The sequence below is a fragment of the Bos taurus genome, chromosome 18 (assembly GCF_002263795.3).
Source record: "Bos taurus isolate L1 Dominette 01449 registration number 42190680 breed Hereford chromosome 18, ARS-UCD2.0, whole genome shotgun sequence".
Lineage (NCBI taxonomy): Eukaryota > Metazoa > Chordata > Mammalia > Artiodactyla > Bovidae > Bos > Bos taurus.
Window position 1 is genome coordinate 48,555,766 of NC_037345.1, and position 27,688 is coordinate 48,583,453.

At 49.2% G+C, this 27,688-nt stretch overlaps 1 protein-coding gene across 3 annotated transcripts; it reads right to left on the bottom strand.

Moving 5' to 3' along the window:
• Positions 1 to 1,892: 1,892 nt before the first annotated feature.
• On the bottom strand, positions 1,893 to 16,000 carry HNRNPL (heterogeneous nuclear ribonucleoprotein L). 3 transcript variants are annotated; one of them, NM_001192030.2, is made up of 13 exons: positions 13,455 to 13,733; positions 11,419 to 11,537; positions 10,774 to 11,011; positions 10,562 to 10,647; positions 9,440 to 9,536; positions 9,281 to 9,353; positions 5,911 to 5,982; positions 5,519 to 5,799; positions 4,535 to 4,656; positions 4,074 to 4,275; positions 3,316 to 3,373; positions 3,120 to 3,215; positions 1,893 to 2,564 (listed from the first exon to the last, which is right to left on the bottom strand). In NM_001192030.2, exons 1-13 carry the CDS (start codon positions 13,716 to 13,718, stop codon positions 2,506 to 2,508), a joined length of 1,767 nt encoding a protein of 588 aa, NP_001178959.1. In that variant the 5' UTR covers positions 13,719 to 13,733; the 3' UTR covers positions 1,893 to 2,505. The 3 variants fall into 3 exon arrangements, with proteins under 3 accessions (NP_001178959.1, XP_005218970.1, XP_024833782.1); XM_005218913.5 differs by lacking the exon at positions 13,455 to 13,733 and adding an exon at positions 15,947 to 16,000 and having other exon boundaries at positions 2,174 to 2,564; XM_024978014.2 differs by having other exon boundaries at positions 2,174 to 2,564; positions 5,519 to 5,982; positions 13,455 to 16,000.
• Between the last annotated feature and the right edge of the window lie 11,688 nt (positions 16,001 to 27,688).

A 27,688-nucleotide genomic window follows, 5' to 3' on the forward strand; every position in this document is an offset into this window, starting at 1 on the left:
GCTGGTGGGGGTGGGGGTCTTACTATGTTACATCTACCTCCTCACTTGCTAGGGGTCATAGTATTTTACATTTGTATGCAGATAAAACTGGCTGGGGAGAAGTCACTAGTTCAAGGTCTCTGAGCTTCAGGAGTGCTAAAGAGGGGATTTATATATACAGTAAGTACATGTTGAAATTTCTTTCAAAAATAAAATGACTTTGGAAAAAGCTGGTTAACCCTAGAGTATAAAAAAACAAAACTGGGGCTTCCCTGGTGGTCCAGTGGTAAAGAATCCACCCTGCTACGCAAGGGACAGGTTGGATCAGTGGGGTTAGATTCCACATGCCATGGAGCCACCAAGCCCCTGGGCCACTATTTCTGAGCCAGCACTCTAAAGCCTGTGTGTTTTTTTTAAGTGCTATTGAAATGCTTAAGTATGCTCTTGTAGGAGGTGAACAGGTGTCCCTGACACATGGGATTGAAATGAGTATTTTGCTTTCTTTCTCCCCTTTTGGCTGCACCCTTGACTTGCTAGGTAAGTCCCACTTTGTCTTCTTCACGTGTCAGATGGTAAAGGTCTTTTGGAAGACAGAGAACTGTTTGGTTATCTGGAACCACTAAGCAGGTACCAAGATTTGAGAGAAATTTAGAGGTAGTACGTTTAGTTCAGTTCAGTCGCTCTGTCGTGTCTGACTCTTTGTGACCCCATGAATCGCAGCACGCCAGGCCTCCCTGTCCATCACCAACTCCCGGAGTTCACTCAGACTCACGTCCATTGAGTCGGTGATGCCATCCAGCCATCTCATCCTCTGTCATCCCCTTCTCCTCCTGCCCCCAATCCCTCCCAGCACCAGAGTCTTTTCCAATGAGTCAATTCTTCACATGAAGTGGCCAAAGTACTGCAGTTTCAGCTTCAGCGTCATTCCTTCCAAAGAAATCCCAGGGCTGATATCCTTCAGAATGGACTGGTTGGATCTCCTTGCAGTCCAAGGGACTCTCAAGAGTCTTCTCCAACACCACAGTTCAAAAGCATCAATTCTTCGGCGCTCAGCCTTCTTCACAGTCCAACTCTCACATCCATACATGACCACTGGAAAAACCATAGCCTTGACTAGATGGACCTTTGTTGCCAAAGTAATGTCTCTGCTTTTGAATATGCTATCTAGGTTGGTCATAACTTTCCTTTCAAGGAGTAAGTGTCTTTTAATTTCATGGCTGCAGTCACCATCTGCAGTGATTTTGGAGCCCCCAAAAATAAAAGTCTGACACTGTTTCCACTGTTTCCCCATCTATTTCCCATTTAGTTAGGTTGGTATAAAAAGACGGTTGTGAAACAATTGAAGGCGGAAGGGGGTTGACAGGATATGATTGGATGGCATCACTGACTCAATGGACCCGAGTTTGAGTAAACTTACGCACAGGCTACCTAGGAAATAGAACTTAATATGGGAAGAAAGCTGAGTGCTGGGAGTCAGAGTAGAGAAATTTACTTTTTACCCAAGTAGCTTAAAACCTAGTAGTATGATTTTGTAAGTTATGGCTACCAAGTGACTGTAGTTTCTCCTTGTTTAAAGGTTCTCTTAAATTTCCACCCTGATGAAGCAGTTTATCTGATGTCACTTGACTTCAGTATTGTTTAAAAACTCTACAGGAAATCCCCAAAGTGGTGATACAAACACATACAAGTGGGGGATACACACACAAGGCACTGGACTTTGCTCCCAGTCACCACTATCAGGGAGGATCAACAGTAACTGAACATACCCTTTAATCCGGCAATTCCACTGCTAGGAATTTACTTCTAGATCAGTATCAGGGAAGTTGCCTAAGAAGTTTGTGTAAAGATACACATCACAGTACTGTTTGCAAAACCAAATAATCGGAAATTACCTTCGGGACCAAGTAAACTATGACACATCCACACGTTAGGAGTCAAGATAAGGAGGTTGCCCTGCATGTGATACGAGATCACTGTACAGCACAATGCATTTTGTTAAAAGACACACAAATTGGAAAACTTCCCTTATAGACAAAAAAAGACTCTCAGAATTCCCAGCATCACCCCCAAGCCACAGCTCTGGCCCACACTGCTCCTCGGAGCTGGGTCTGTCCCTCTGGAGGCTGCAGCTGTTCCTAGCCACCCTGCCTGCCTTCAGAAGACTGAGTGGGAGGGAAGCAGACACACCTCAGAATCCCAGAAAGTGACCTTTATTTTCCAAACAATTTTATTGAAATGTGCCAAGAGTACATGGGCAGCACAAATGTATGAACAGGAAAAAAAAAAAAAAAAGAAATCACATGTACAATAATTTTTAAAAAGTGAAGGTTAATCTTGGGAGATATCAGTTCCCCTTCCCCTCCCCCTTTAGACTTCCAGCCAGTCCATTATGGTTAAAGCCTCTACTAAACTAGCATTTAAAAAAAAGGAATACAGGAACATTTGCAGGAAAAAAAAAAAAAAAAAAACCAGCATAAAAGAAAGAAATGTTTTCCTGCTCAGATGGGACTCTTCTTAGGCACCTAATTAGGAGGCGTGCTGAGCGGTGGAGAAACACAACTTCAGAGTGTACGGGTATGGCCCATCTGTAAGAGAGGAGAGACATGACTGGGCCCCTTTCCCCGCGTTTCCCTGGTTTTGCACACATCTTCTTCTGCAATTCGGGGGTCTAACTCATCCTTGCCAGTTTTGAGATTCAAAGACAAGCCAAATCCACAAGGCATTCTTCCTTCTGTTCCTTAACTGCAAGGAGGACCCCTTTCCCAGCTCTTTAGCTGGTACATGAGGAGAGGCCTGCCCAGGAACTGGGTAGGTGAATTTTACCTGCTGGCTAGTACAGCCCCCCTTTTCCTGGGCATTATGTGAGCCAGCCTCTGACGCACACAGAATGCCAGCTCCCTGGAGGACAAGCCTAAGCAACTCCCAAGCTGGCAGAGTGGGTGGCAGCAAGCAGCTAGGCTGGCCCTCCCATGTGGAATAGCAGGCTGCTCTCCTGACGACCAGGTCCCACCTGCCTGTGTCAGCAACAAGGAGGAAATCTCCAGGGCCCTGTCTTGACGGTACGAAGGATGGCTCTGGCAGGAAGCCAGCCAACCCACTAGGCCACAAGGGAGATGACTGCAGGACACACAGATACTCACTTGGGTTTTTCATCTGGTAATGGTTCAGGAAGCCCAGAGTCTCCAGGGCATCACTCTTGGATTCCCACTCCAGCAGTCCAGAGGAGCTGCGTTCACCTGAGGGAAAATGAAGGTGTTAGGCTGATCTGAGGAGGAGCCAGGGAGCTGCCTGTGTACCACCAGGGAACTGTGGAGATAGGCGGGGCAGTTCGCTCACTTTTGCCTGAGAATACTTTCACAGAAGATGGCCGCTTCACTCCCAACTCATCGCAGATCTGCAACAGAGAGAGAAAACAGACTCAGGAACACAAGAAGTGCCACATGGTGGAATGCAAGCACACAACCAAACACCTGCGTTTTTCTGGACAAGGAGTTGCTAAGCTTTTCTCACACACACTGTGGCCCTATGATCCCCCTCCCCAAAGACTGAAGTACAATCACTATTATGTTGAAAAACACTGGAAAACTGCTTTTTAAATTTCCCATCTTCAGCTGTTAATTTGGGTGTATTGCAGGTACTAGGTAAATATTTGCTGAACTGAATAGCAACACCTCAGGCTAGAATAAGGCCGAAAGTCCAAATCAGCAGTCAGACTCCCACCCTTCCCTGAAGCTGCCTGGTTCCCCTCTGAGGGCACTGTAATGGGACCCTACCTTCTAATGTCATCTAGGCCCCAGAGGGCCTGACAGCGCAGATGTTTCAAGATTGGGCTCCAATCACCAACCTACCATCTAGACGAGGACTCTCTCACGGCAGATGAGCAGCCACTCTAGCTTGCCAAAGATGCAGAGAGCACAGCAGACTCCACTGCTGGTAGGTGTTCTGTGCTGTTCTGAGCCTTCCTTGGTCCCTGACATGTGTCCAGCACCCAACCCAAAGCCCAGGAGAGTGGGAGCTCAATATTTGTTAAAAAATAAGAAAACAGATGGCCTCCTCAGATGGCTGTGCTGAGGGACCAACTCCGCAGCACCCACCTCAAAGAAGTTCTCTTCAGTCACCTCCAGAGGGGCATTGAAGAAGTGCAGCACATTGCTAGGGTGCTGGATGCGATTCTTGGCTGCCTGCTCTGGAGTGGAGAACCGGTTGTTCCTTGATTCACTGAAGTCTTTGTAACTGCAGGACCCGTCTTCTAGCCCATATGACTGACCGGGCATGATGGCTGGTTGCTTGGAGACACTGTCGGACAGAAGGGGAGCCCCGTCAGACCTCAAGCTGTCCCCCGCCTTCTACTGTGGCTTTCCCATCTGACAACACTGTGTGCCTCGCAGGGCCCTGCTCCACCGCGGAGAGAGGCTGACAAGACACTTCCATCACACCCAATGCCAGCCTGGCTAAGCACCTGGCTGTTCTGTGCTCCTCTGACCCCTGTCCAGAGTGGGCTCCACTGCCCTTCCCCTCTCCACACCTCCCAAGCCCACAGAGATGAGGTACCTACCAGACATTCAGCTTCTGCCCAAACATGAAGTTGTTGTTGAGGTGAGTGATGGCCCGGTCCACAGCATAGCCATCAGCCATCTCCACCATGGCAGCCCCCGGCTTGCTTTTCATGAATTTCACCTTGAGAAGAGCAGTCACAGTCAGCACCACTGGTCAGGTGCCAGAGACCCTTCTGCTGACCCTTCCTAGTTAGTTAAAAGCAAGTGAACTCCGGCTCTGGATCTAGGCTTCTATTTCCTCACTTGTTAAGACAGGTGGACAGAGACACTGGCCTGGCCCACAGCAAGTGCTGAGCCCAAGTTGGGCAGCAGAGACTCACTTGGCAGTGTTTCCCTAATGGCAGGACCCAACCCATGAATGGGTCCTTTAATGAAGCACAACAGAAAAGCGGCCACAGGGGGAGAAAAGCACTTACTCCCATCAACACAGAATATGTACAAATACTGAGTTGTGGCTGTTATACAAACACTGAAAACAGCAGTGTCAGCTAGAAGTCCTGCTTCCACATAAAGGCATGTGAAACTAGACAAGTTATCTGCTGCCCCCGATGCTTTCAATTTCCCTGCTTGTCTCACTAAGGATTCTTATAATGAATTTAAGCAACTTATAACACCTTTAACACCGTCCTGATACAGTAAGAATACCTGACACGTGTTAGCTGCTATTATCAATGGGCTAGGTCAGGGGCTGCAAAGCAAAAGGCTTTCAGGACCCAGATGAGTTTGACAGCAGAAACCACCTAGTCTGAGGTCGGCAGTCACAAGGCAGCCCCAGTCAGCTGTTACCCCTGGCAAGACAGAGCGCTCAGTGTTGCTGTTATCACCTGAAGCGCTCCAGAGAAAATCCTTATTACCCACTCTGGACCTGCTTGCTTCTAAAAAGGCTCCTGACCACTCTCTGCTCACTGAGGGGTCAGAGGATCAGGGCCTCCCTTGGGCCTGTCAGGTCTACTAGGAAAGCAGTGGACCTAGCAGAAGCTCACCTTCTCCACATTGCCATACAAGCAGAAGACATTGAAGACCCGGTCACAGTTCATCTTAGACTGATCCAAGCCATAGACCATGAGCACAGGGCTGTCGGCGTGGGGGCCATACTCGGGTGGTGGGGGAGGGGGTGGGGGGTGCCCATACTGGGGGCCGTAGCGACTTGGGCCCCGGCGGTGACCCCCCACTGGTGGGCCCATCCTTCTCCCTTCGTAGTGAGGTGGGGGGGGCCCGTAGCCCTCATCATGGTAATGGCTGTGGTACCCACCGTGGGGCCCTCCTGGGGGGTGGGAAGGAAAGAGAGGGAGGGCGGGTGAGAATTTGCGTGTCGGGCGGCGGGCAGGGGCACACGAGCCACGGGAGTCCACGGAGGGGAACCCCCTGCCCTCACCATATTCTGCGGGGTGATCTCCCAGTAGAGGGGGCTGCCTCTGGCGTTTGTTAGGGTTGCTGCCAGGGTCACCTGTAGACAGAGAGAACAGTCAGAGGCTGACTTGGAAATGGGCATCTCCCTCCCTCCTGACTGCAGGGCACAGTCTCAGCGTCCCTTGGCTCCTGAGGGCCTGGGCACCGGCCTTCCCAGGGCTGGATCCAGGGTGGGCATGAAGCCCAGGTCTCAAGGCTGGAGCCCACCGTCCCTCCCTGAGCCCTGCCCAGTGCAGGCAGGCTGCTTTCCTTTCCCAGTGAAGGGTGAAGCCAGATTCTGGACTTCCCACTTCCCAGAGCTCTGTCAGGAAGGTCAGCTCTTGGGCCCTCTGGGGAACTTGCAGCCACTATGGAAGCTGACTGGGGGCCAGGAACAGCATTCTACAGTAACTCCCAATAAGGCAAAGGAGTTAAGAGCCATAAAATAACTCAGGGAGGAGCAGAAAGGTAAAATCGGGCCCTTGAAGCCCCAAGGTTCTACGAGCGCTAGGGCCCACTCTCTAGAGACGATTTTCTCAAATCTGGTCCCAGTCACCCTCCCCGCTCATCATGTTCACCCCAAGGAGAGGGACTGAAGGAAAGGACAAAACAGGGCATCATCAGAACCAATTCAAATGAGCATCATATACAAGGCATCAACATTCTCAAGACAATGGCGCAGATCCACCCTGCCCCACCCACAGCTACAGTTCATAATCGCTACCTTAACTTAGCACTTCAAATGGCAGACACGGTGCTAAGAGCTTTACAGACAGACATCATTGTTTCTTAAATTCCTCACAACAACCCTATGAGGTAGGTACTAATATTTTTGCCCCATTTCACAGATAAGGATAATGAGCAATTAATTTTTAACTGAGCAGTTAAGACACTTTGGCCCAAGGTCACAAAGCAAGTTAGTGACTGAGCCGGGATTTGAACCCAGGCCTGGCTGACTCCAAAAACCCAGGGCTTGGGGCCACTGCCCTTTCCTGCCACCCGGCCTGGGTTTTGTTTTCCAACAGTCATTACAAAGATGGAAAAGGGTTACTTACAGCAGAAGTACAGAGTACAATATCCATTTGTCACAAAAAACAAATCTGTATTTTCTCTTACCATTGGACGCTTCAACAGTGAGTTAGCACAGTTCTGAAAGATGGCGTCCCACCAAACATACACTGCGACCCTGCATCACATGGTTTTACAGTCATAAATACAAGTTACGGTACACATCCGCTACAATTTTTTTTTCTTTAAAAAGAATTGTTTTTAAAGTCAATGTCTCGATTAAGTCAAAAATGGCTCACAGATGTTCTGTCCTCAGAAGATACCAGAAAGTGGACAATAAAGGTGTATGCAGTGGGTAGTGTCCCTCCGTGTTGTCACTCCTCACTGTGTGCTCAGTGCGGTGCTGCTGGCTGTGTAGCGCTCCGTGTGCGTGTCTCCTGGTTGTGAGGTGTGCCAGTGGCCCCACTATGCCCGCACTTTTGGCCTTGGGAGCGCGCCTGGTTACCCGCCAGCAGGTAACTGTGTACCTCTGAGCTGTTTGGTTTTAGGTCTGTTTTGGCTTTTTGATTTTTTTTTTGCTGTTGTTGTGGTTTTTTTTTTTTTTGGTTTCTGATCTCCAGCTGGTGCAGATTATGTTGGCAGCCGATGACTGCAGAAAAAAAAAATATCAAAACACAAAAGAAAAAAAAAAGAAGGCCCTCCCCAAACCAAAGGACTTAAAAAACAAACAAAAAAACCAAACCCACATGGCGAGGAATGGAGAGGATCCTATTGTCTTGGAGGCCCATGGAATCTACTTCAGTCTATGAATCGTTCTCCGAAAAGAGCGCCGCTGGCTGGCTGGGAGAGCTCTGTTCTCTGTGTTTCCTACTTCTGTGTACATTTTCGGGTTCAAGTTTGCTTGGATTTTGACTTTTTTTAATGTTTAGTAAAAAGCAGTGTCTGCTGCCATGTTGCGTCTCTTTCTTTGTCTCTGTCTGCCTCTGTCTCTGTGCTTGTAGCTGTTCCTTGGAGCGCGGTGTGGTGGTGTTCTTGATGTAGTGAGCTCAAGTCTGCGGCTGTTTCTGGGGACGTGGTGGAGGCTGCGTGTTCTGTTCTCTCCAGGAAGAGCTAGTGGTTTCTACCCTGTGTGTTGGTGAGCAATGTGCAGAGGCAGAGCCGCTGAAGTCTGGTTCCCGAGGGGGTGGCGAAGCACCGCCCTCACTCCAGGTCACCTCATCAGCTCTCGTTTTTTTTTTTGACCCCGGGCCTGGGGGCGGCCAAAGCTGAGAGGCATCAAAACCAATGCACAGCCAGCCCCTGCCACTAGCCCCTGCCGGTCTGCACATCTTCTACTTATGTTCCTTGGAGAAGAAATGGTTGGTTGCCGTGTTTCTGTTAGCAGTCATGTAATGCCATTGCCCGCTCTGGTACATTCACTTGGTCACCAATTTGCCTCTGATCTCTGGAGGGGGCAGCCTGCCCCACAGCGCCCATTGTGAGGGTCCTGGGGAAGAGTCTAGCCCACCCGGCCCACGGCTTCCCAGCGGCAAGGGCAAGCAGGACAGGCCTGCCTAGGAACAGGCGCCTCTGGCTTCCCAGGGCTGGTGAGATGTCAGCGACCAGCCACCTCCCTCAGCCCATGCCTAGTCCAAACAATCAGACCAAAACAGAAACAGACGGGTGGTTTGGCTGAGGGGGTGCTGCTGTTTTTCAAAGGCAACGCTCCACCTCTCCCTCCTATCCAAGGCAAACCATTCTTGAGAGATTCTAGGAAGAGGGTTGTCCATTTGGGCCCCCTGCAGAGATGTTGCGTCCCCTCTACAAGTGAGGCAAGGCGTGTCTGCCCCTCTCCAATCCGGGGTGTCTGAACTTCACAAGGTCAATCTGCTCAAAGGCTCTGCTGCAAAGGCCTGGGAGCCCTCATCACCTCCCCCGTCTCTCTCCCCACAAGCAGACCCTGTCAATAGTGGACAGCAAAAGGGCCATTCCTAGCCCAGTGAGAATGGAGTCAGTGACCCTAAGCAGCCTCCGAGAAGGTGAGCGGCAGAACCCGCCTGGGAGCTAGGAGCCACTGGTTTGTAAGCCATTGCCAGGGCCTGTGCTCTGTTTCCCACCCCACCCAGGCCTCTGCCTTGACCCTGCATCCTCAGCTGCATCAAAGGGCCGCAACCAGCAGCTAGGACGTAGAGGCCCCTTATTTACCCTCTTCCACAGGAGTGCCTTCTCCAAGAGCTGATCCTTAAGGCCCTCCCATGTCCACAGGGAGCCCAATGGCATTACATAACCCTGAGCCCAGGTCTATGAAGTGAACTAATCAAGTGAAGGCAAGGCGGGTGTATTTAGAATAAAGCGGCCATCAGGATTACCTTGTCCACTGAGATTGGGGTTTGTGTAGTCCCAAGTATCCTGATCATTCTTGAACACGTTTAAGCGTGTAGGCTGCAGGGATAAAACAAAGCTTGAGATCAGCCAGGCCCTAGGCTCACCTGAGAAGCGGACAAGGGGCAGCCATTTCCCAGACCTACCTTTGCATATTCTATCTTCAGAGTGCAACAGCCTGAGTAGATGTCAGCCCCGTTGAGTGAGGCCTTAGCTCGCTGGGCACTCTGCACAGAGTCAAACGTGAATCAAGTTAAGGGAAAGTCCCCTCCCAAGAGCTTTTCGGAAAGAGCTCAAGTTGGGCCAAAGGGGAATGAGGGCAAGGCAGCACCCAAAAACAGCTCCAAGTGGGCTCAGGGGTGAGCTCACTGCCCACAGCCACTCCTATGGAGACAGGTAGAGTGCTGCGCTGAGGCACAGAAACTAGCTAGAGTTCTTCTATGACTTGTACTCCCCCGCAACCCAGATATTAGCATCAGCCTTCTCTGTCACCATCAAAGGTCAAACCACCTTCTTCAGCCCAACCCTCCCCTGGTGCTACATGTCTTGACTAAGCCTGAACAGCATCTGAAATGTCAACGAGATTATGTTCCTGTCCTGAAAAATCCATCACTGAGCTCCCTCTGCACCCTGATCCAACCTTCACCCCACTGCCTGGGCCACCCTAACTTCTTCGATGTCTTAAGGAACCCTCTGTTCGCTACTCCTCAGTTGTCAGGTTGTTTGCTTTCTCCAACACTAAGCGCCTGCCCACTAGCAGACCTCTGCAGAGGTGGTGTTCTCGGTCGTGCACCTATCAGTTCCCACCTCCATGTGAAAACAGGAGGTCACTTCCTCAGAGACCTTCCCAGAACCTCTGTAAATTCTGTCCCCTTATAGCTCACAGCATGCTCTTTTTTCCCTTCACGCTTTAAACTCTGCACTGCACTTTCACAATACACAATTAACCCTTAAACACGGGTGTGTTTTACCGATACCGACCTCTGTGCAGTTGAAAACCAATGTATTTAACCAACTACAGATAACCTACTACTCAAGTATGCACTTAGTAAGTGAAATTCACCTTAAGAGGATCCACAGAGTTCAAGCCTGTGCTGTTCAAGGGTTATCTGTTTACATGTGATTGTTTAACTAACCCTCCCAGGAGACCATGGGCTCTATGAAGGCATCTGGCACAAGGCAGGTTTTCAGGAGACACATGCTGCTTGAAAATATGGACTCCTGTGAGCTCCCATCTCAAGGAACACCCATTTCCCAGCAAAGGATATTCCACCATGGCCTGGACGCCATTCTTCCGGAAAATCACAATTCTCTGGACAGGACCACAAGGATTACAGATAGTATAAAGAACATCCTGTAAAAACCAAAGATGAAAAGGCACCGGCCAATCAGTCTGACTCAGGGGAGAGGGAACAGGGAGAAATGGCAGGAGAGAGACTATACAGAAAAAGAACCTCAACAAGTAACTGCTGGCACGCACCGTGGTAATGGAATAGATGGGGTTTAGGATGGTAAAGAGAAGCACACTGTTGACGCTCCGGGAGTCATCTGAGTCCCCGGGACGGGAGATTTTCTGGCTGGTAGAGTAATTGACAAAAGCTGGGTGGCCCGCAATGTAGATCTGGTTGTCGGCTGCGTAGTTCACAGCATTGCAAGCCCCCAACACATCTTCAAACTCCACCAATGCTTGTCTCTTTTTAGGCATCACCACCACATAGCTGGCAGAGAGAACACAGAGAGAACGCAATCATCTTAGGGGGATGGAGACAATGAGAATCAGAGGACAGCTTCAACCTTCTATGAGCTGATTGCTCCCTGGCCTCTCGAGTGCTCTGAGCCCTGTCATGGTATCCTGACCCGTACCTTACACCCCTTACCGCAAACGGCATGACAAGCAAAAGGGGTCTGCAGCTTTGGCATTACATTCTTTGGCACAGAACTTGCTGTAACTTATCCAAAGTACAATGGCTAACCCCAGGAGTAGTGGAGCCTCAGGACCTAGCTAAAGGAACCTGGACTGAAATTGAAATAGGTTACTTCCAACCAGAAACCCGGTGACACGTAGGACGCCAAGGAGTTAACTCATTTGAATACCCAAGCCCAATCCCTGGCCTCGACCGAGTACCTGATGGGTCCAAACTCCTGCAAGGCTTCCACAAGGTCAGCTTCCACCACACCATCAATCAGGCCCCTGATGTGAACAACTGGGGAGGCAGGGGTTTTATGCGGGTCATCGTAGTTCTCCTGAGAAAGGAAGCAAAACCAAGACTTTACTTTCTGCTGTGTAAGATGGCGGCCTACTGGGTTCTGCACTGCTGGGGACTCAGATGGATAAAACATTTGCGTGTCACCCAGGAAGAACATACATGGCAGACAATAAGGAACAGCAATTCAACCAATCATCCCAAAAGGATTCTGGGTCAGCAGAGCAGAAGGCCTAAGTGGATGGCCACTTGCCTAATGGCTCTCACTGTTAATTTCTGAAGATGACAAAATGGAAGATGAAGCAAATCTCAAGCCCCATCTTATTAATTCATTCTTCCCAGAACCAATCTCTTCCAACTGACCAAAGAAATGTGGGAAGAGTGGCTTTGGAAAGGGGACTCAATGTTCTGCTGCAGCCTGAACCGGGACATTCCCTTTCCATTCATCCCAGCTTCTTCGCTCATCCTCTATTGGAGGAAGCTGCCATCACCACACAGCCAAACACTGCTGTTCCCCACCACTCATCCCCAGGTCCAGCAGGTGCCTCAGACGCTGTGGCATCCAGGCCAGTCTTTACTCTCCCACCAAAATCTGTATTGAAAAATACTACCTAGACACCAAATTAAGGAAAAAGAGGGTGAGGAAAGTCTTAAAACAAAACACAAAACTCCAACCCATATCACTAAAAACCAGGACACTTCCCTTCCCAGGGGAAGTATTTTTCCACCCACAGACAAAAGTCTCTGAGAGTCAAGAGGAAAGTTAAGCTTCTCCTCCTCTCCTGGGCTCTGGGCCCAGCCTCCCATCTGAGAACCACTAGGCAGAAGCCCATGTAACAGGGGCAGAATGGGATTCTATTTCAGGAATGAACCACACAAACCACAGGCACCACACCCGCCTGAGGTTACCAGCTCAGCGATTTGGAGTTCCACAGCCCTCATCAGTACTAATCCCAGCTGCTCCCTAGTTTAGCTACAAAATCAAATGTGTAATAGTAACACCATTCTTTATCTTATAGAAGAGTGTTAAGTATTTTAAGTATTATGCATGCAATGAAGCTTCTCACACACTTTAAATGCCTGTAAACCGCAGCTACAGAGCGCCACTAAACCCTGGAAAACCCTGCAAATGGCTGAACCGGACAGGATTTCATGAACTTCCAGGGAAGAAAAAATGGGCTCCAAGCCAGGAGTAACAATTGGTTGTCTTTTCGACGTAGGACGCTGAAGAGGCTGAATTCCTTCCAAAGTGCCCACCCCTCAGGGAACATTTTCGTTCATCAAACCTACCGCACCCATCTAACCCCAGAAATTGTAAGCAAACTTGTGATGACTCCAAAGCATGGTTAAACTTCCAAATATCTAAAAAGACCTTTCACAACTTTTTTCTTCCGGTTTTCAATGTTCACTAAATGAGGCATACTTTGATCTGGGTAAATACCCCCAAGTAAATAAATTTCTGTATTGAGACAAAACATGACGCTACAAAACTAAACAGTGTTCAGGCATAATGCCCAACTCAGGCGCGGAAAAGGCCACCACCCACTAGTTCCCGCTCAGGCGGTCCCCGCCACCCCCCGCACAACCGCCCACGAGGCCCGGACAGGAGAAGTGCGCCTGCGCAGAGGGCCAGCGAAGAGAATGATAAAGAAAAAAAAACCGGCCCGGCCGCGTGCCCGGCCCCCACATGCCAGCCCGCGACGCCTGCGCACTGCAGCACCTGCAGCGCGAGCAGTTTCCTCCGCCCCCCTACACCCGGTTCTGTAGAGCGCGCACGCGCAAGCGCCTGTCCTCGCGCAAACCCCGCCGTTTGCCCAACGCCCGCCCCTCCCCCACCCCTTCTACAGAGTGAGGGCTTGGGCGCGTGCGCACAGCCCCCCAACAAATAAATGCCCTCAAAGTGAGAAAATTTTCCTCCCTGCCCGACCATCTCCGGCGTCCAGGACCCTGGCCTCACCCCGCCGCCACCGCCCGCCGCCCCGGCTCCTCCGCCGCCGCCGCCGCCGCCTCCATGCTGGTCGCCGGCGTTGTCAGTCTTGAGCCGTTTGGGGGCCCGACCGCCCTCACTGCCGCCGCCGTAGTAACGGCCACCGCCGCCTCCGCCGCCCGCCGCCGCCATCTTCACCATCGCTCCGGACCGCCTCCGCTGCTCGTCCGGCTGCTGCCTCTGCTCCAGCCGCCGACGCCGCTTCTCCGCCCGGGGCAGCAGCCTCCGCGACATGGCGGCGCAGAACCCGCCTCCCCCCGCCTCTCATTGGGGGAGGGACACGCCCGTCACCCGCCGCCCCCACCCGATAGGGGGAGCCACTGGTCCCGCCGCGGGGGGAGGGGAAGCCTCCATACGCCTTGCGCGCCTATTGGATAAAGCGCACGCCCTTCTGCAGGAGTGCCCGCCCTCGTTTGTCTGGGACACTTCTTATAGGCGAGAGCTTTCTGCCAGTCATTTCTCTGGCCCCGCCGCCTTAAAATAAACTCTAACTTGATTGGTTGGATTTCTGGCACGGCATGGCCTCCTTAGGAGTACCTGATAGGAGCAGCACACCCTCACTGTCAAAAGCCCCGCCTCCTTCCCACTTTCATTGGTTTTTCTCGCTAATCCATCAAACCAAAAGACCCCTTCGCCTCTCCACAAGGAAACAAGACGGCCCCTCCCTTTGCCTCTCTCCAATGGCTACTGCAGACGCCGATCTTCTGCTAGACGCCCGATTAGTTAATTGAGAGTGGAAAGAGTCCTCTCACTAGATGTTAGGCCCACTGGTGACCCCTGATTGGGTGAAAAAGGGGAACCCACTTTGGCGCAGTCTACGAAAGGATCGGGACCGAGGACGCACGCGCGAATCGCGTTCAGTCACCTCCGGAGGCGGGGCGACCCTCCAGAGGAGGGAAGGCCTGGAGCACCGAGAGTGTGTGTGGACTCCTGTGAGCAGCACCGGCAGGGTAGACTCTTAAAGGGCAATTGCCAGTGCAGCTCTGTACCGATCCCTATCTCCTATTCCTCTCCATTGCTAACCTTCACAATGCCAGAGGGAAAAACTTTTTTAAACTCAATTTGACCCTTTCCCTCAGTATTAAACCATTTGCTGCTGCCGTCTATCTTATGACCCTGTCCAATTCGCCCGCGTCCTTTCACCACTTCACCTCTAAATTCAACCACAAATAACTCCTTTTAGTTTGCAGAAAGGGAAGAATCTCGCACCACTCGATCTATGCCCGAGCAGGCTCTTCGAACTAGAACACTTTAATCCACTATCCCTCCTGCCAGAATTAGGGATTAACATTCTAAAATTTCTCTTGTTCGTGCTCAGTTCACGCTGAAAAGCGTTCTTGGCCCTACCATCCCAGACCCTCGGTTTCCCTCATGATAACCCCTGATAGCTCAGGCCACCGGTTTTCACTCGACAGTCCTTACTATTCTGGGTTGTCAGTTTGGTGAATGCCCTTTTTCGTAGCATGAAAGTGCTTGTGTGATCTGTGTGTTGATCTTAGTGAAGCTGCCCACGACCCCGCCCGCCACCAAGCGCCAGGCACAGCACCCGGCACAGTGCTAGCTAGCTACTCGGCAAAGGCGAGCAGTTATGGTGTTCTAAGTGTCCGACGGGCCTCATTTCCTCTGGGACGGGTAGGGCTACCCACGCAAAGAACACCCACCCAGTCTCTAGGGTCCAACGACGGCCGAGGCCCGGAACGTTGGGGGCGGGGTCCGGGGTTGACCCTAGGATCCGGCCCAAAGAACTCTATAACCTTACGGGGCTGTCTGCTGGCGGGTAGTGGGTGTGGGGGGTCGTGGGGAGGAGGGAAGGAGAATGGAAGAGGCTAAAGATGCTACGGAACTTTTCCACTCGGGCGAAAGGGGCTTCCTGAAATAGGGTGTCCTCGTGGAAACTAAGTTTGAAATGGGGTCAGTGGCACTAAGAGAGTGGGATCGGCTTGGTAGCTCTGTGAGTTTGGGGAGGTGAAAGTTGGGGTAGGCTGATCTGGATCTAAATCAGCTCTCAATCACCCCGGAAAGATCCGAAGGGGCCGGCCAAAAGGAGACGGGGGACGGCGCAGCGCCTCCAACACGTGATCGGAGCGACGGAATTAAGGCGGGGCGGGTCGGACTGAAGGGCGGGGTCGCCGAGGTCCCGACGTCAGAGGAATGCGGTGGGGGGAGGGGGAGAGAAGGGGCCCCTCCCCTCCCCGCCCCCGCGCCTGGCCCGGACGCCCCTCGCGCCGGCGCGCGCCGACGGGACGCGGCGGAACCGTCCCCCGCGCGACACGTTTCAGGCCGCTCGCCCCCTCGAGCGCGTCCACGGCGGGCGACCGAACGGCCGCGTTATCTGCACCCCCGAGCTCCCAGCCTCCGCCCCTCCCCCACCCGTTGCACGCGGACCGCGGCCGCGGGCCCGGGGCGGCGCCTCCCTCGGATCCCCCCGCACCCATCCCTGACCCCTCGCCCCCAGCCCCTACCAGTTCGGCGGCGAGCCTGGCCGGCCGTCCGAGATCGAAAAGAGAGCAGACACTGGGAAGTTTTGGGGGAGGGAGGGGCGGGCCTTAAAGGGACCACGACCTTTTTCCAGCCGGGGGAAAAAACACGTGGGGGGGTTGTTGCGGGGGGAGACCGAGAGTTGCCCCGCAATTGAATGGAGGAAACAACGCAAAAAGAGGATGGGAAGACTCCGCGTCCCTTTTCCCCAAACAACTCCAACCTCTCAACACCCGCCGCACATCCCTCACAGAAAGTGGCACAGTTGTTTGGGAATCAATGCCTCTTTGCTCCTGGTCAGCCAAGTGTTGCGTTGGTTGAGGTGAATGTTGGGGTGCTCATTATACAGACAGGGAAATGAGCTCAGGGGACGCTGGCAACTAACCCAGGATCCCACCGCTTGTAAGTGGCAGATATAGAAGAATTTGCCGGAAAGACGCATAACCACTGCAGTGCCTGTTATGGAGTGGGGGTGGGGTGGGGCTGCAGTATACCCTGGAGATTAAGAGCGTGGGTCCCGGGGTCAGACTGTCAGCTTTCAGATGTGGACGGTGAACCTACTAGCTCTGTGGCGTTGGAAAAGTGATTTCGCATTCTGGGGCCTCTGTTGGAGTTGGGTGCAGGTGCACTCAACTCACATCGTTAGCTGGTCTTGAGAGGTGCTGAGAATGTCCAAACGGAACCTCAGATCTACCTCCAGTTCAGAGACTGAGGCCGGGAGAAGGGAAAGACCAGCTGAAGATTAACTAGCCTCTGAAAAAACAAATCCTCCCCTCCTTAGCACCCCCAGGGCATAATCTAACCTTTGTGGGCCCATCTAAATCCACGCCTAACCCTTTCCCCTTGTCCTCCACGTGGCATGAACACTGGTTTTCCTTCTGTTCATCAAATACCCAAAGCTCATTCCTGATGCTGCACTGGCTACTAGTCTGTCTAGAGAACACTCTTCTCCCAAATATTTGCTCCTCATTTGACAGGCCTTGGCTCAAATGTCACTTGCTAAGCACCCTGCCTAGTTAGCCCCCATACATAATCACGGTTTCCCATCTTTGCTCTTATTGACATGTGAAAATATCTAATTATTTAATTTTTGTCACCTCACTAGCATCTGGGCTCTTTGGGAGCCAGAAGTAGGTATGTTTTAATTCCTCCAAGGACCATTCATTCATGTAACAGATGTTTATTGAGCTCACACTATTTGGGGTATCTGGGATAAAATGATGAACAAGATAGGAAAAAACTCCCTCCTTCCTGGAGTTTACAATCTAGTGTAAAAGATGCACAATCCCAAGTAAAACATGTATCAGATGATGATAACTGCTATGAAGATAGTAAAATAAGGAAGGAGGATGAAACGTGCATGAGAGCAGTTGGCTCAGAAGGGTGTTCAGGGGAAGCCTCGCTGAGAAGATATTTATTTTATTATTGTATTTTAAAAATTTAAAATTTTTTTGGCTATGCCACACTTAGTTCCCCAACCAGGGATTGAACCTGAGCCCCCTGCATTGGAAGCACAAAGCCTTAACCACTGGACACCAGGGAAGTCTCTATTTTATTATTATTATTATTATTATTTACAAGATGACATTTTAGCAAAGCCTTGAAGTAGAGAGAGAGGAGGTCATGTAGATGCTGGGGGAAGAGCATTCCAAGGGAACATCCAGTGCAAAGACCCTGAGGTGACAGTGTGCCTGATGTGTTCCAGGAATTGGGGCTTCCCTATTGGCTCAGGTGGTAAAGAAACTGTCCACCATGCAGGAGATCGGGATTCGATCCCTGGGTCAGAAAGATCCCCTGGAGAAGGGAATGGCTACCAGTATTCTACAATATTCTTACCTGGAGAATCCCATGGGGTCACAAAGAATCAGACACTGCTGAGCGACTGACACTTTGTGGCAGGAGTAAAGGGAAGAAGGGGTAAATGGTAAGTGATGACATCAGGGAACAGGGAGAGGGCAGCTTGTGAGTGTCCTCCTGGGCCACAGGGAGGGGAGGACTTTGAGACGAGGTCTCAGGATGGTTATGAGCAGGGGAGGGCCCTGATCCGGGTCGGGTGTTCATGGGAGCCCTGTGGCTGTGGGCTGTGGGTGTGGGAAATTGTGGGAGGTGAGATGGGAGCAGGAAGACGGTGAGGAGGCTGAGTCAGTGGGAACGGCTGGAGAAGGTGGAAGAGATCAGGATGGGAGCCGTGGAGGGATTGAAGTGAGCAGGTTATGGATGTGTTTTGAACACCAAGCTCACAGGATGGTCTGAGGGGTCAAAATTCCTCATGATTTAAAACTATGCCATCTGCAGGGCTTGTGGTGGTTTAGTCACTAAGTCGTGTACAACCCTTGCAACCCCATGAACTGTACCCGGCCAGGCTCCTCTGTCCATGGGATTTTCCAGGCAAAAATTCTGGAGTGGGTTGCCATTTCCTTTTCCAGGGGATCTTCCTGACCCAGGGATTGAACCCACATCTCCAGCATTGCAAGTTGATTCTTTAGAGGCACAGATAATGCCTGCAGGGCTCATAGCGGTGGCCAACATCCCCAGCTATTTTTGGTCCTCTATCCACTAAGAGATGCTGCATTTTTAAGGAGAATCTCTTCTCCCTCTCCGTTTGACAAAGACCTGTTCCATGGCCTCCCAGGACCAGCTCTCCTGGGAGTGTGTCCATGTCAGTGTTGGGGGTGTGCATAACCACTCTAGAACACTTACAGCAAAACCCAATCCAGAGGGAGGTGGGGATTCCTCTGGCTTGTAGCCTTAAAAAAAAAACACACAATTTTTTTTTTATTTTAAAATTTTATTTATGTATTTACTTTTTGACCACTGCATGGCTTGTGGGATCTGAGTTCTTGGACCAGGGATCAAACCCATGCCCCCTGTAGTAGAATCACCAATTCTTAACCACTAGACCACCAGGGAAGTCCCAGTAATTTTTTAAATTGAAGTATAGTGGATTTATGATATTGTGTGTCCCTCCCAAGGCCATACTTAGACCTTGTCTCACTAACCACAGCCTCTTTAGAACCTCAGTTTCACGTGTGTTACTCTGTATCTATTGCCTATCTGTTTCATTCCTTTCAGAAGCTCAACTCCAATAGTTCATTAGCCCTACCATGTTTCCATGGCCGCTCAGCTCCCTCGTACCTTCACACAGATTAAATTCCTTGACCAACCACTGTAATCACTGCACCCGACCTTATGCCCATTCTCTATACACTCCACCCTACTCATCTTGCAAAACCACAATCCTTATTAAATCTAAGGCTCCATCTATCACATGCCTGCATCTGTGCAGGTGAATGTGGGTGGAGAAAAATACACAATCATGTTAACCGGTCTCACCTTAAATTCATTCCCATGGACTTGGAATGGATGCACAATGGTGTGTGATTTTCCTGTGTCCCCGGTCCCTTGGGCTTCCCTCATGCCTCAGATGGTAAAGAATTCGCCTGCCATGCGGGAGACCTGGGTTCAATTCCTGGGTTGGGAAGATCCCCTGGGGGAGGGCACGGCAACCCACTCCAATATTCTTGCCTAGAGAATCCCCTTGGACAGAGGTGCCTGGCGGGCTACAGTCCATGGGGTGGCAAAGAGTTGGACATGACTGAGCAACTAAGCGTGCGTGTGCATGCGCATATACGCATGCACGAACACATACACACATCCCTTGATTCTCCCAGAGGATATATCAGATCTTCTCCTCAAATCTCTACCAGCGGGTCTTCCCTGGTTGTCCAGTGGCTAAGACTCCATGCTCCCAATGCACAGGGCCCGGGTTCCATCCTGATCAGGAACTAGATACCACATGCCACAGCAAAGACTGAAGATCCCACGTGCTGCAACTAAAACCCAGAACAGCCAAATAAATAAAATAAATTAATCAAACCCTCTAACATCATATTCCTCTCAACAGGGTCTTTCTTCTTGCTTCCTGAGAGAACCACAGCCACCCTCCCCCCACATCCCCTCTCCTGCATCTTCACCGCCCACTCCACCTTCCCACTTTTAAGTGGGGTAACTAGCCATGTTCCCATCTGCTCAGCTGCTTTTTTTTTCCCCTATGCATATTCTTATTTTTTTTTCTTCACTTATTCAAGAAATTGGTCTCCTGTGGGCTCAGTGTCTCAGGAGAGAAATGTGACAAGCCCCAAAGCAGGAATAGGTCAGCTTTCTTTTCTTTTTTTAAAGCCTCTTCAGGGCTTTGAACGGAAATAGCTTCATGGTCTGTTGGGCCTCAAATTGAAAACTCAGATGCCTTTAGGGGTTAATGGGTAAAGCCGGCCTGGTAGGGGAAAAATTCTCAGTTGCATTACACAGTTGCAACTTAATTTTCCTCAAGCTTTATTGAGATATGCCTGACTTTCAAGAAACCATACATATTCAAAGTATACAGTTGCTGGGGACTTCCCTGGCAGTCCAGTAGTTGAGACTCCTAACGTCCAGTGCAGGGGGTGCAAGTTTAATACCTGGTCAAGGAATTAACATCCTACATGCCACACAGTGCAGCCAAAAATAATTTAAAAAAATAAAATTAAAACTATAAAGTATACAGTTGATGAGTTTTGACTTGTGTATAAACCTGTGAAAATACCACCACAGTCAAGATAATGACCAAAAGAAACAAAAGACCTACTACTGTACAGCACAGGGAACTATACTCAATATTTCATGATAACCTATATGGGAAAAGAATCTGAAAAAGAGTGCATATATATATATATGTATGTATGTATACACACACACAGACTTCCCAGGTGATGCTAGCAGTAAAGAACCCACCTTCTAGTGCAGGAGTTCCATCCCCGGGTAAGGAAGATCCCCTGGAGAAGGAAATGGCAACCCAGTCCAGTATTTTGGCGAGGAGAATCGTATGGACAGAGGAGCCTCGTGGGCTACAATCCATATTGTTGCAAAGAGTCGGACATGACTGAAGCAATTTAGCATGCACACATGCATATATATATATATATATATATATATATATATATTTATATATTATATATATATATATAAAATATATGAATCACTTAGCTGTACACCTGAAACTAACACATTGACATTGTAAATCAACTATACTTCAATAAAAAATAAGTTAATTAAAAATTTTTTAAAAGGGAATCTGTAAAAGAATATATATGTGTATAACTGAAACACTGTGCTGTATACCTGAAGCTAACACAATATTATAAATCAACTATCCTTCAATTAAAAAAAAAAGGTGACTTCTCTGGTGGGCCAGTAGCTAAGACTCCATGCTCCCAACACAGGGGCCTGGTTTTGATCCCTGATCAGGAAACCGAATCCCCCATGCCACAACTAAAATGTTCCCACATGCTACAAAGAGGATGGAAGTTCCCATGTGCCACAAGTAAGACCCAGTGCAGCCAAATAAATAACAACAACAAAAAAAGAAGCAGCAGCAGCGACGGCTTAACCATGAAAACAACAAAAATTAAAAATAAATGAATAAGTTAAATGTATGTTCTGAAGAACGTCAAAAAAAAAAAAAAGATAATGACGCAAAACTAATGAGCATATCCATCATGTCTGAATTTCCTCCTGCTTCTTGATAAACCCTTCATCCCTCACCCTTCCACACACACACATCCCCAGACAAGCACCAATCTACTTTCTATCGCTATTGGTTAGTTTGCATTTTTTTAGAATGATATTCTATAGTATGTACTCTCATGTCTGGCTTTTTCCCTTCAATATAGTTCTTTTGAGGTTCGTATATGTTTAGAAATAATTCATTCTTTTTATTTCTGAGTACTGTTCCATCGCATGCAATAGTTTATTTATCAAGTCATCACAATTTGTTTACGAGTCACCCACTGGTGGGCATTTAGGTTATTTGTAATTTTTGGCAATTACAAATGAGGGTGCTATGAACATCGACGTGCATGTCTTTTTTTTTTTTTTTAATCTTATTTATTTGGCTGAACTGGGTCTTGGTTGTGGTGTGTGAGATCTAGTTCCCTGACCAGGGATCAAACCTGGACCCAGTGCACTGGAAGCTCGGAGTCTTAACCACTGGACTACCAGGGAAGTCCTGATGTGCAAGTCTTTGTGTAGATATTTTTCTTTTTTTTTAGCCTATATACCCAGGAGTGGAATGCTTGGATCATATGGTGGGTATATATTCAACTTTTAAAGAAAAGTCATTTTCCGAAGTAGTTTACCGCAGTATCCAACCAACGTCTATTACTTAAAAAAAAATATTATTTATTTATTTATGGCTATGTGAGGTCTTTGCTGCTGCTCAGGCTTTTCTCTAGTTGTGGAGAGCAGGGGCTATTCTCTAGTTGTGATCTTCTCATTGCAGTGGCTTCCCTTGCTTCAGAGCACAGGCTCTAGGGCGTACACGATTCAGTACTTGGGGTGTGTAGGCTAGGAGTTGCAGCTCCTGAGCTCTAGAGCACAGGCTCAGAAGCTCTTCCCCAACGAGGGATGGAACCCGTGTCTCCTGCACTGGCGTGTGGATTCTTCACTACTGAGCTACCAGGGAAGCCCTCAACTTCTATTACTTTTAAAAACAACAATAATAATAAACTGGTTGAAAGTTTAGTATTTATTTTAATTCATTCATTCCTTGATCAGACAAATATTTACTAGGTACTGCCAGACCCTGTTCTAGACACTGGGGATTCAGTAGTGAACAAGACACACAAAATTCCCACTCTTGGGCAGCTGGTGTTCAACTTAGAGCCTCTCTCAGCCCAGGTGAGTTGGTTTTCTAGGTTGGGACCACACACACGCAAAGGAGACAGATGACCTGGTCCAAATCCTGGCTCTGCCATTTCCTAACTATGTGGCCTGGGCAAGACCCCTTCCTTATCTCTGAGTCTTACACTGTGAAAAGGGGATGCTGATAATACCATCTTTACCTCCTAAAGTTGTGGCATTGTTGATTCACAAACTGGCCCCTGAACATAGAGGGTCAGAAGATGCCAAGAAAGAGGCATGTCCAGATAGAAAACTGACAGTGTTAGTCGCTCAGTCCCGTCCGACTCTTTGTGACCCCGTGGACCGTAGCTTGCCAGACTCCTCTGTCCATGAAATTCTCCAGGCAAGAATACTGGAGTGGGTTGCCATTTACTTCTACAGGGGCTCTTTGTGACTCAGGGGTCGAACTCGGGTCTCTTGCATTGCAGGCAGATCCTTTGCTGAGTCACCAGAGAAAACCTGGTGCTAGACGGCAGGTGTAACAAGCAAGGGAAAGTTTATAGGAGGCTTATCTTGGGCAGCCAAAAGATGAACAGATCTCTGCACCCACCTGCAAGAATCTTCAAACTCTATGTACAGAGGCCTTGACTGGGCCGTCAGGTATACCATCTAGATGGTCTCAACAACACCGTACTTTCCCAGAATTGTGTGCCCTTGGAACAACTCCCATTGTGGGAACAGTGGGCAGTGTACATTCCAAGGACAGGGGAGAGGGTGAGGAGCCTCTGATGGCCTGGGTCCAGCTCTCAGGTCAACTGGCAGTCATGTGTGTTCTCTTGATGACCTCCTCCAGCAGGCAGGCAAGCCACTAGACATTAGTTAGAATCTACCCTTGGGTTTCTGGGGAGCCAGAGAATAAATAAGTGAAACAAAGCATGCCTCTTTAAGGGTCATGAAATGGTGGTTTGTAGTGATTTTGATTTGCACTTCTTGAATGATGAGTGATATTTATTATCTTTTGAAGGCTTCTCTGATGGCTTGGTGGTAAAGAATCTGCTTGCAATGCAGGAGATATGGGTTCGATCTCTGGGTCAGGAAGATCCCCTGGAGGAGGAAATGGCAACCTGCTCCAATATTCTTGCCTGGGAACTCCCATGAACAGAGGAGCCTAGCGGGCTACAGTCCATGGGGTCTCAAAAGAGTTGGACACGACTGAGCACATTATCTTTTCATGAGCCTTTTAGCCACATGCATATCCTTTTTGGAGAAATCTCCATTTAATTCCTTTGCCTGTTTAAAAAACTTTATTGTTTGGGTTTTGTTGTTGTTGCTGCTGAGTTTTAGAAATCATATATATATATATCTATATCTCATATATATTCTGGATATTAACCCCTTATGATTTGCGGATACTTTCCCCTATTTCATGGGTTGATTTTACATTCTGTTGATTGTTCCCCGCCCCCCCGTCCCCCACCTCCCTGGCCATGCTGTGTGGCTTGCAGGATCTTAGTTCCCCTAGAAGGGACTGAAACCAGCCCACAACAGTGAAAGCAACAAGTTCCCCACATTTTAAAATTTTTGATGTATTCCAGTTAATCTTTGTTGCCTGTCCTTTTGGTGTCATATCCAAGAAATCGTTGCCAAATCTAATGTCACAGAACTTTCCCCTATGTTTTCCTCTAATAGATTTATAGTTTTTACATTTAGGTCTTTCATCCATTTCAGGTTAATTTTTGTATACGTTTTTAGAAAAGGGTCCAACTTTATTCTTAAAAAAACTATTTTTTAAATTTTCTTGGCTGTGCTGCACAGCATGAGGGATCTTAGTTCTCTGACCGGGGATCTAATCTAGCCCCCTGCATTAGAAGCATGAAGTATTAACCACTGGACTGCAAGAGAAGTCCCCCAACTTAATTCTTTTGCATGTGGGTATCCACTCCAGTACTCTTGCCTGGCAAATCCCATGGACGGAGGAGCCTGGTAGGCAGCAGTCCATGGGGTCGCTAGGAGTCGGACGCTACTGAGTGACTTCCCTTTCACTTTTCACTTTCATGCATTGGAGAAGGAAATGGCAACCCACTCCAGTGTTTTTGCCTGGAGAATCCCAGGGACAGGGGAGCCTGGTGGGCTGCCGTCTCTGGGGTCGCACAGAGTCGGACTTGGCACAGACTTAGCAGTAGCATCCATCCAGTTTTCCCAATTCCATTCATTGAAAAGACGATTCTTCCCCAGTCCAATGATATGAAACCTTTGTCAAAAATCATTTGATCATACTTGCTGCTGCTGCTGCTGCTAAGTCACTTCAGTCGTGTCCGACTCTGTGCGACCCCATAGACGGCAGCCCACCAGGCTCCCCCGTCCCTGAGATTCTCCAGGCAAGAACATTGGAGTGGGTTGCCATTTCCTTCTCCAATGCATGAAAGTGAAAAGTGAAAGTGAAAAGTGAAAGTGAAATCGAAGTTGCTCAGTTGTGTCCGACTCTTAGAGACCCCATGGACTGCAGCCCACCAGGCTCCTCCGTCCATGGGATTTTCCAGGCAAGAGTACTGGAGTGGGTTGCCATTGCCTTCTCCATTGACCATACTTGTGAGCATTTATTTCCAGAATTTGTATTTTTAACAAATTGCTGCTGAGAATGATTGATACATAGTATCAGATTGTTGCAGGAAGAGGTACTGCTTCTGTTACAAAGTCCAAGCTCTTTCTACTGGTCCTAGGCCATGAAAACAAGGTGTTGAGGCAAGGAATTCTACTTTATTTAGAGAGGTGACTGACCAAGAAGAGGGCAGGCTAATGTCTCAAAATAACCATCTTATCTGGGTCTCAATACCAGGTTCTTTTAAATATCAGAGAGGAGGAGGAAATAAGGAAACAAAGTAACATGGTCATTAATCTTGCAAATATCTCCTAGAATGGCAAACCTCAGGGAGATGTGTTAATTTCTTCCTTCCTGCCATCTACAGGTGGACAGGGTTCTGAGCAAAGGCACTTTAATAGTCAGGCAGAGGGGCAGGATTCTCTGAGGCAGGCCATTATGTATGATCATAATAATAAAAGCAAGTCAGAGAAACAGTTTCAACATGGAATCAGAATTGACTTCTCCATGCAACACTTCCAGGGTCTGAGTGAGGACTCTTTTCTAACACTCAGAAATGAATTTTTTGAGGAGACACCCTTGCTGATAAAGCAAAAGACTTTATTGGGAAGGGGCGCCCAGGTGCAGAGCAGCAGGTTAAGGGAACCCAGGAGAGCTGCTCTGCCACATGGCTTGCACTCTCAGGTTTTATGGTGACGGGATTAGTTCCCAGGTTGTCTCTGGCTAATCATTCTGACTCAGGGTCCTTCCTGGTGGTGTGTGCATCTTTCAACCAAGATGGATTCCAGCGAGGAAGATTCTGGGAGGTTGGCAGAACACAGCATCTCCTCCCTCCTCCTTTTGGCCCCTCCCAAATTCTTCTGAGTTAGTTTTTTTACAAGATATACAATGGGCTGGTGTCAGGACCTCCTGTTGTGAGACAACTCAGGCAAGTGGTTAGCATCATGCCTGGCCAAGGCAGGTGGTTTTGGTCAATGTTTCCCTAACAAGATAAACAGGAAGGGAGGCTGCACTTTTTGAGAAGTCATAGAGAAGATGATGCAGAGATGCGAGTTCGATTTCTGGGTGGGGAAGATCACCTGGAGAAGGAAATGGCAACCAGCTCCAGTATTCTTGCCTGGGAAATCCCATGGACAGAGGAGCCTGGCAGGCTACCATCCATGGGGCTGCAAAAGAGCTGGACAAGTTGAATGAGTAAACAACCACTGCCACAACAATAAACTTTGAGCCTTATTCTATGCTCATTGTAACACATTAGCATATGTTAAATGACATACCCCAGGCACCAGGACAGTTCCAAGGCTGACCATAAAAGGGTGGATTTCCCAAGATTGCTCTCACTTTCTGAGATGACCCTCTTTCTGCTTGTGGAATGTGTTTCTCTCTAAATAGAGTTGCTTTCACTTTACCACGGCTTGCTCTTAAATTCTTTTCTGCCCAAAGCCATGGACCATAACTTGGCAGCCCATCCCGAATCCTTGGCAGCCTACCCCATCAAGACCTGGGATGTGACCATTCTCTCACTCCCCCTTCTCCTGCAACACAGGTAGGGGAAAGTCTGGCAAAGGCCCTGGGCTGGGTGGATGCCTGGCAGGTGTGGGGAGCAATGAGGAGGTGAGTGAGGCTGAAGCAGGTGAATGAGGGGGCGAGTGGGAGGAGATGAGAGTCTGGCAGGCCCTATGGGAACTTGTGGGCTTCAAGGGCCCTGGGCAGCACTCAGGCCTTCACCTGGAGTGAGCTGGGCTACGTGACCTGGGCAAACAGTGGAACATCAGGATGAGAAGAGGCCTCAAGATCAAGATGGTGGGTTGTCTCCAGCTGACTTCTGTGACCAGGCCCTAGGATGAACCAGGGGGCAGTGGGAGGCTTATTGTATTAAACAAACAAATTAAAATTTCCTCTCAGGTTAAAATTTCTTCCCAACATGGTGGGAGGAGGGCTCAGCTTAGATATCAAAGAATAAAAAAATAAAATTGTGTTTCTTGCAAACCTAATTTTTGGCCTGAGAGGTAGATCTCGGATCTATTTTTAAAATTTCCTCTGGCTGCCACTTGGAGGGCATGGGACAGGATTCCCAGGACTGGGAGCCAGGAGGCAGGGGGAGGCTGGGGCTGGACCATGATGGAGCTGTGGAAGGGGAGGAAGTGGGGGGAAGCGGGAGGAGAGGAAGGGTCCAGGATGAGGCTTGGGCTCTGGTCTAGGGACTTGGGGATCATGAGGGCCCCCTGAAATGTGGACTAGAAGGAGGAATGGGTTTCTTGGAGATGCTGTGGCCAGTTTGGGACATCATGGGAATGGGAGTCCAAGAGGAGGTATCCAGGAGGAATCCCAGAGCTTCAGAGTGAAGCCAAAGCCATAATTAACCAATGATACTCCAAACATCAGCCATTTAGTCTCACTTTCCCATACTTTGCCTCGTATCCATGTGTCACCTATACACTTAGCTACTTAATCATTTTCTTTAAATCAA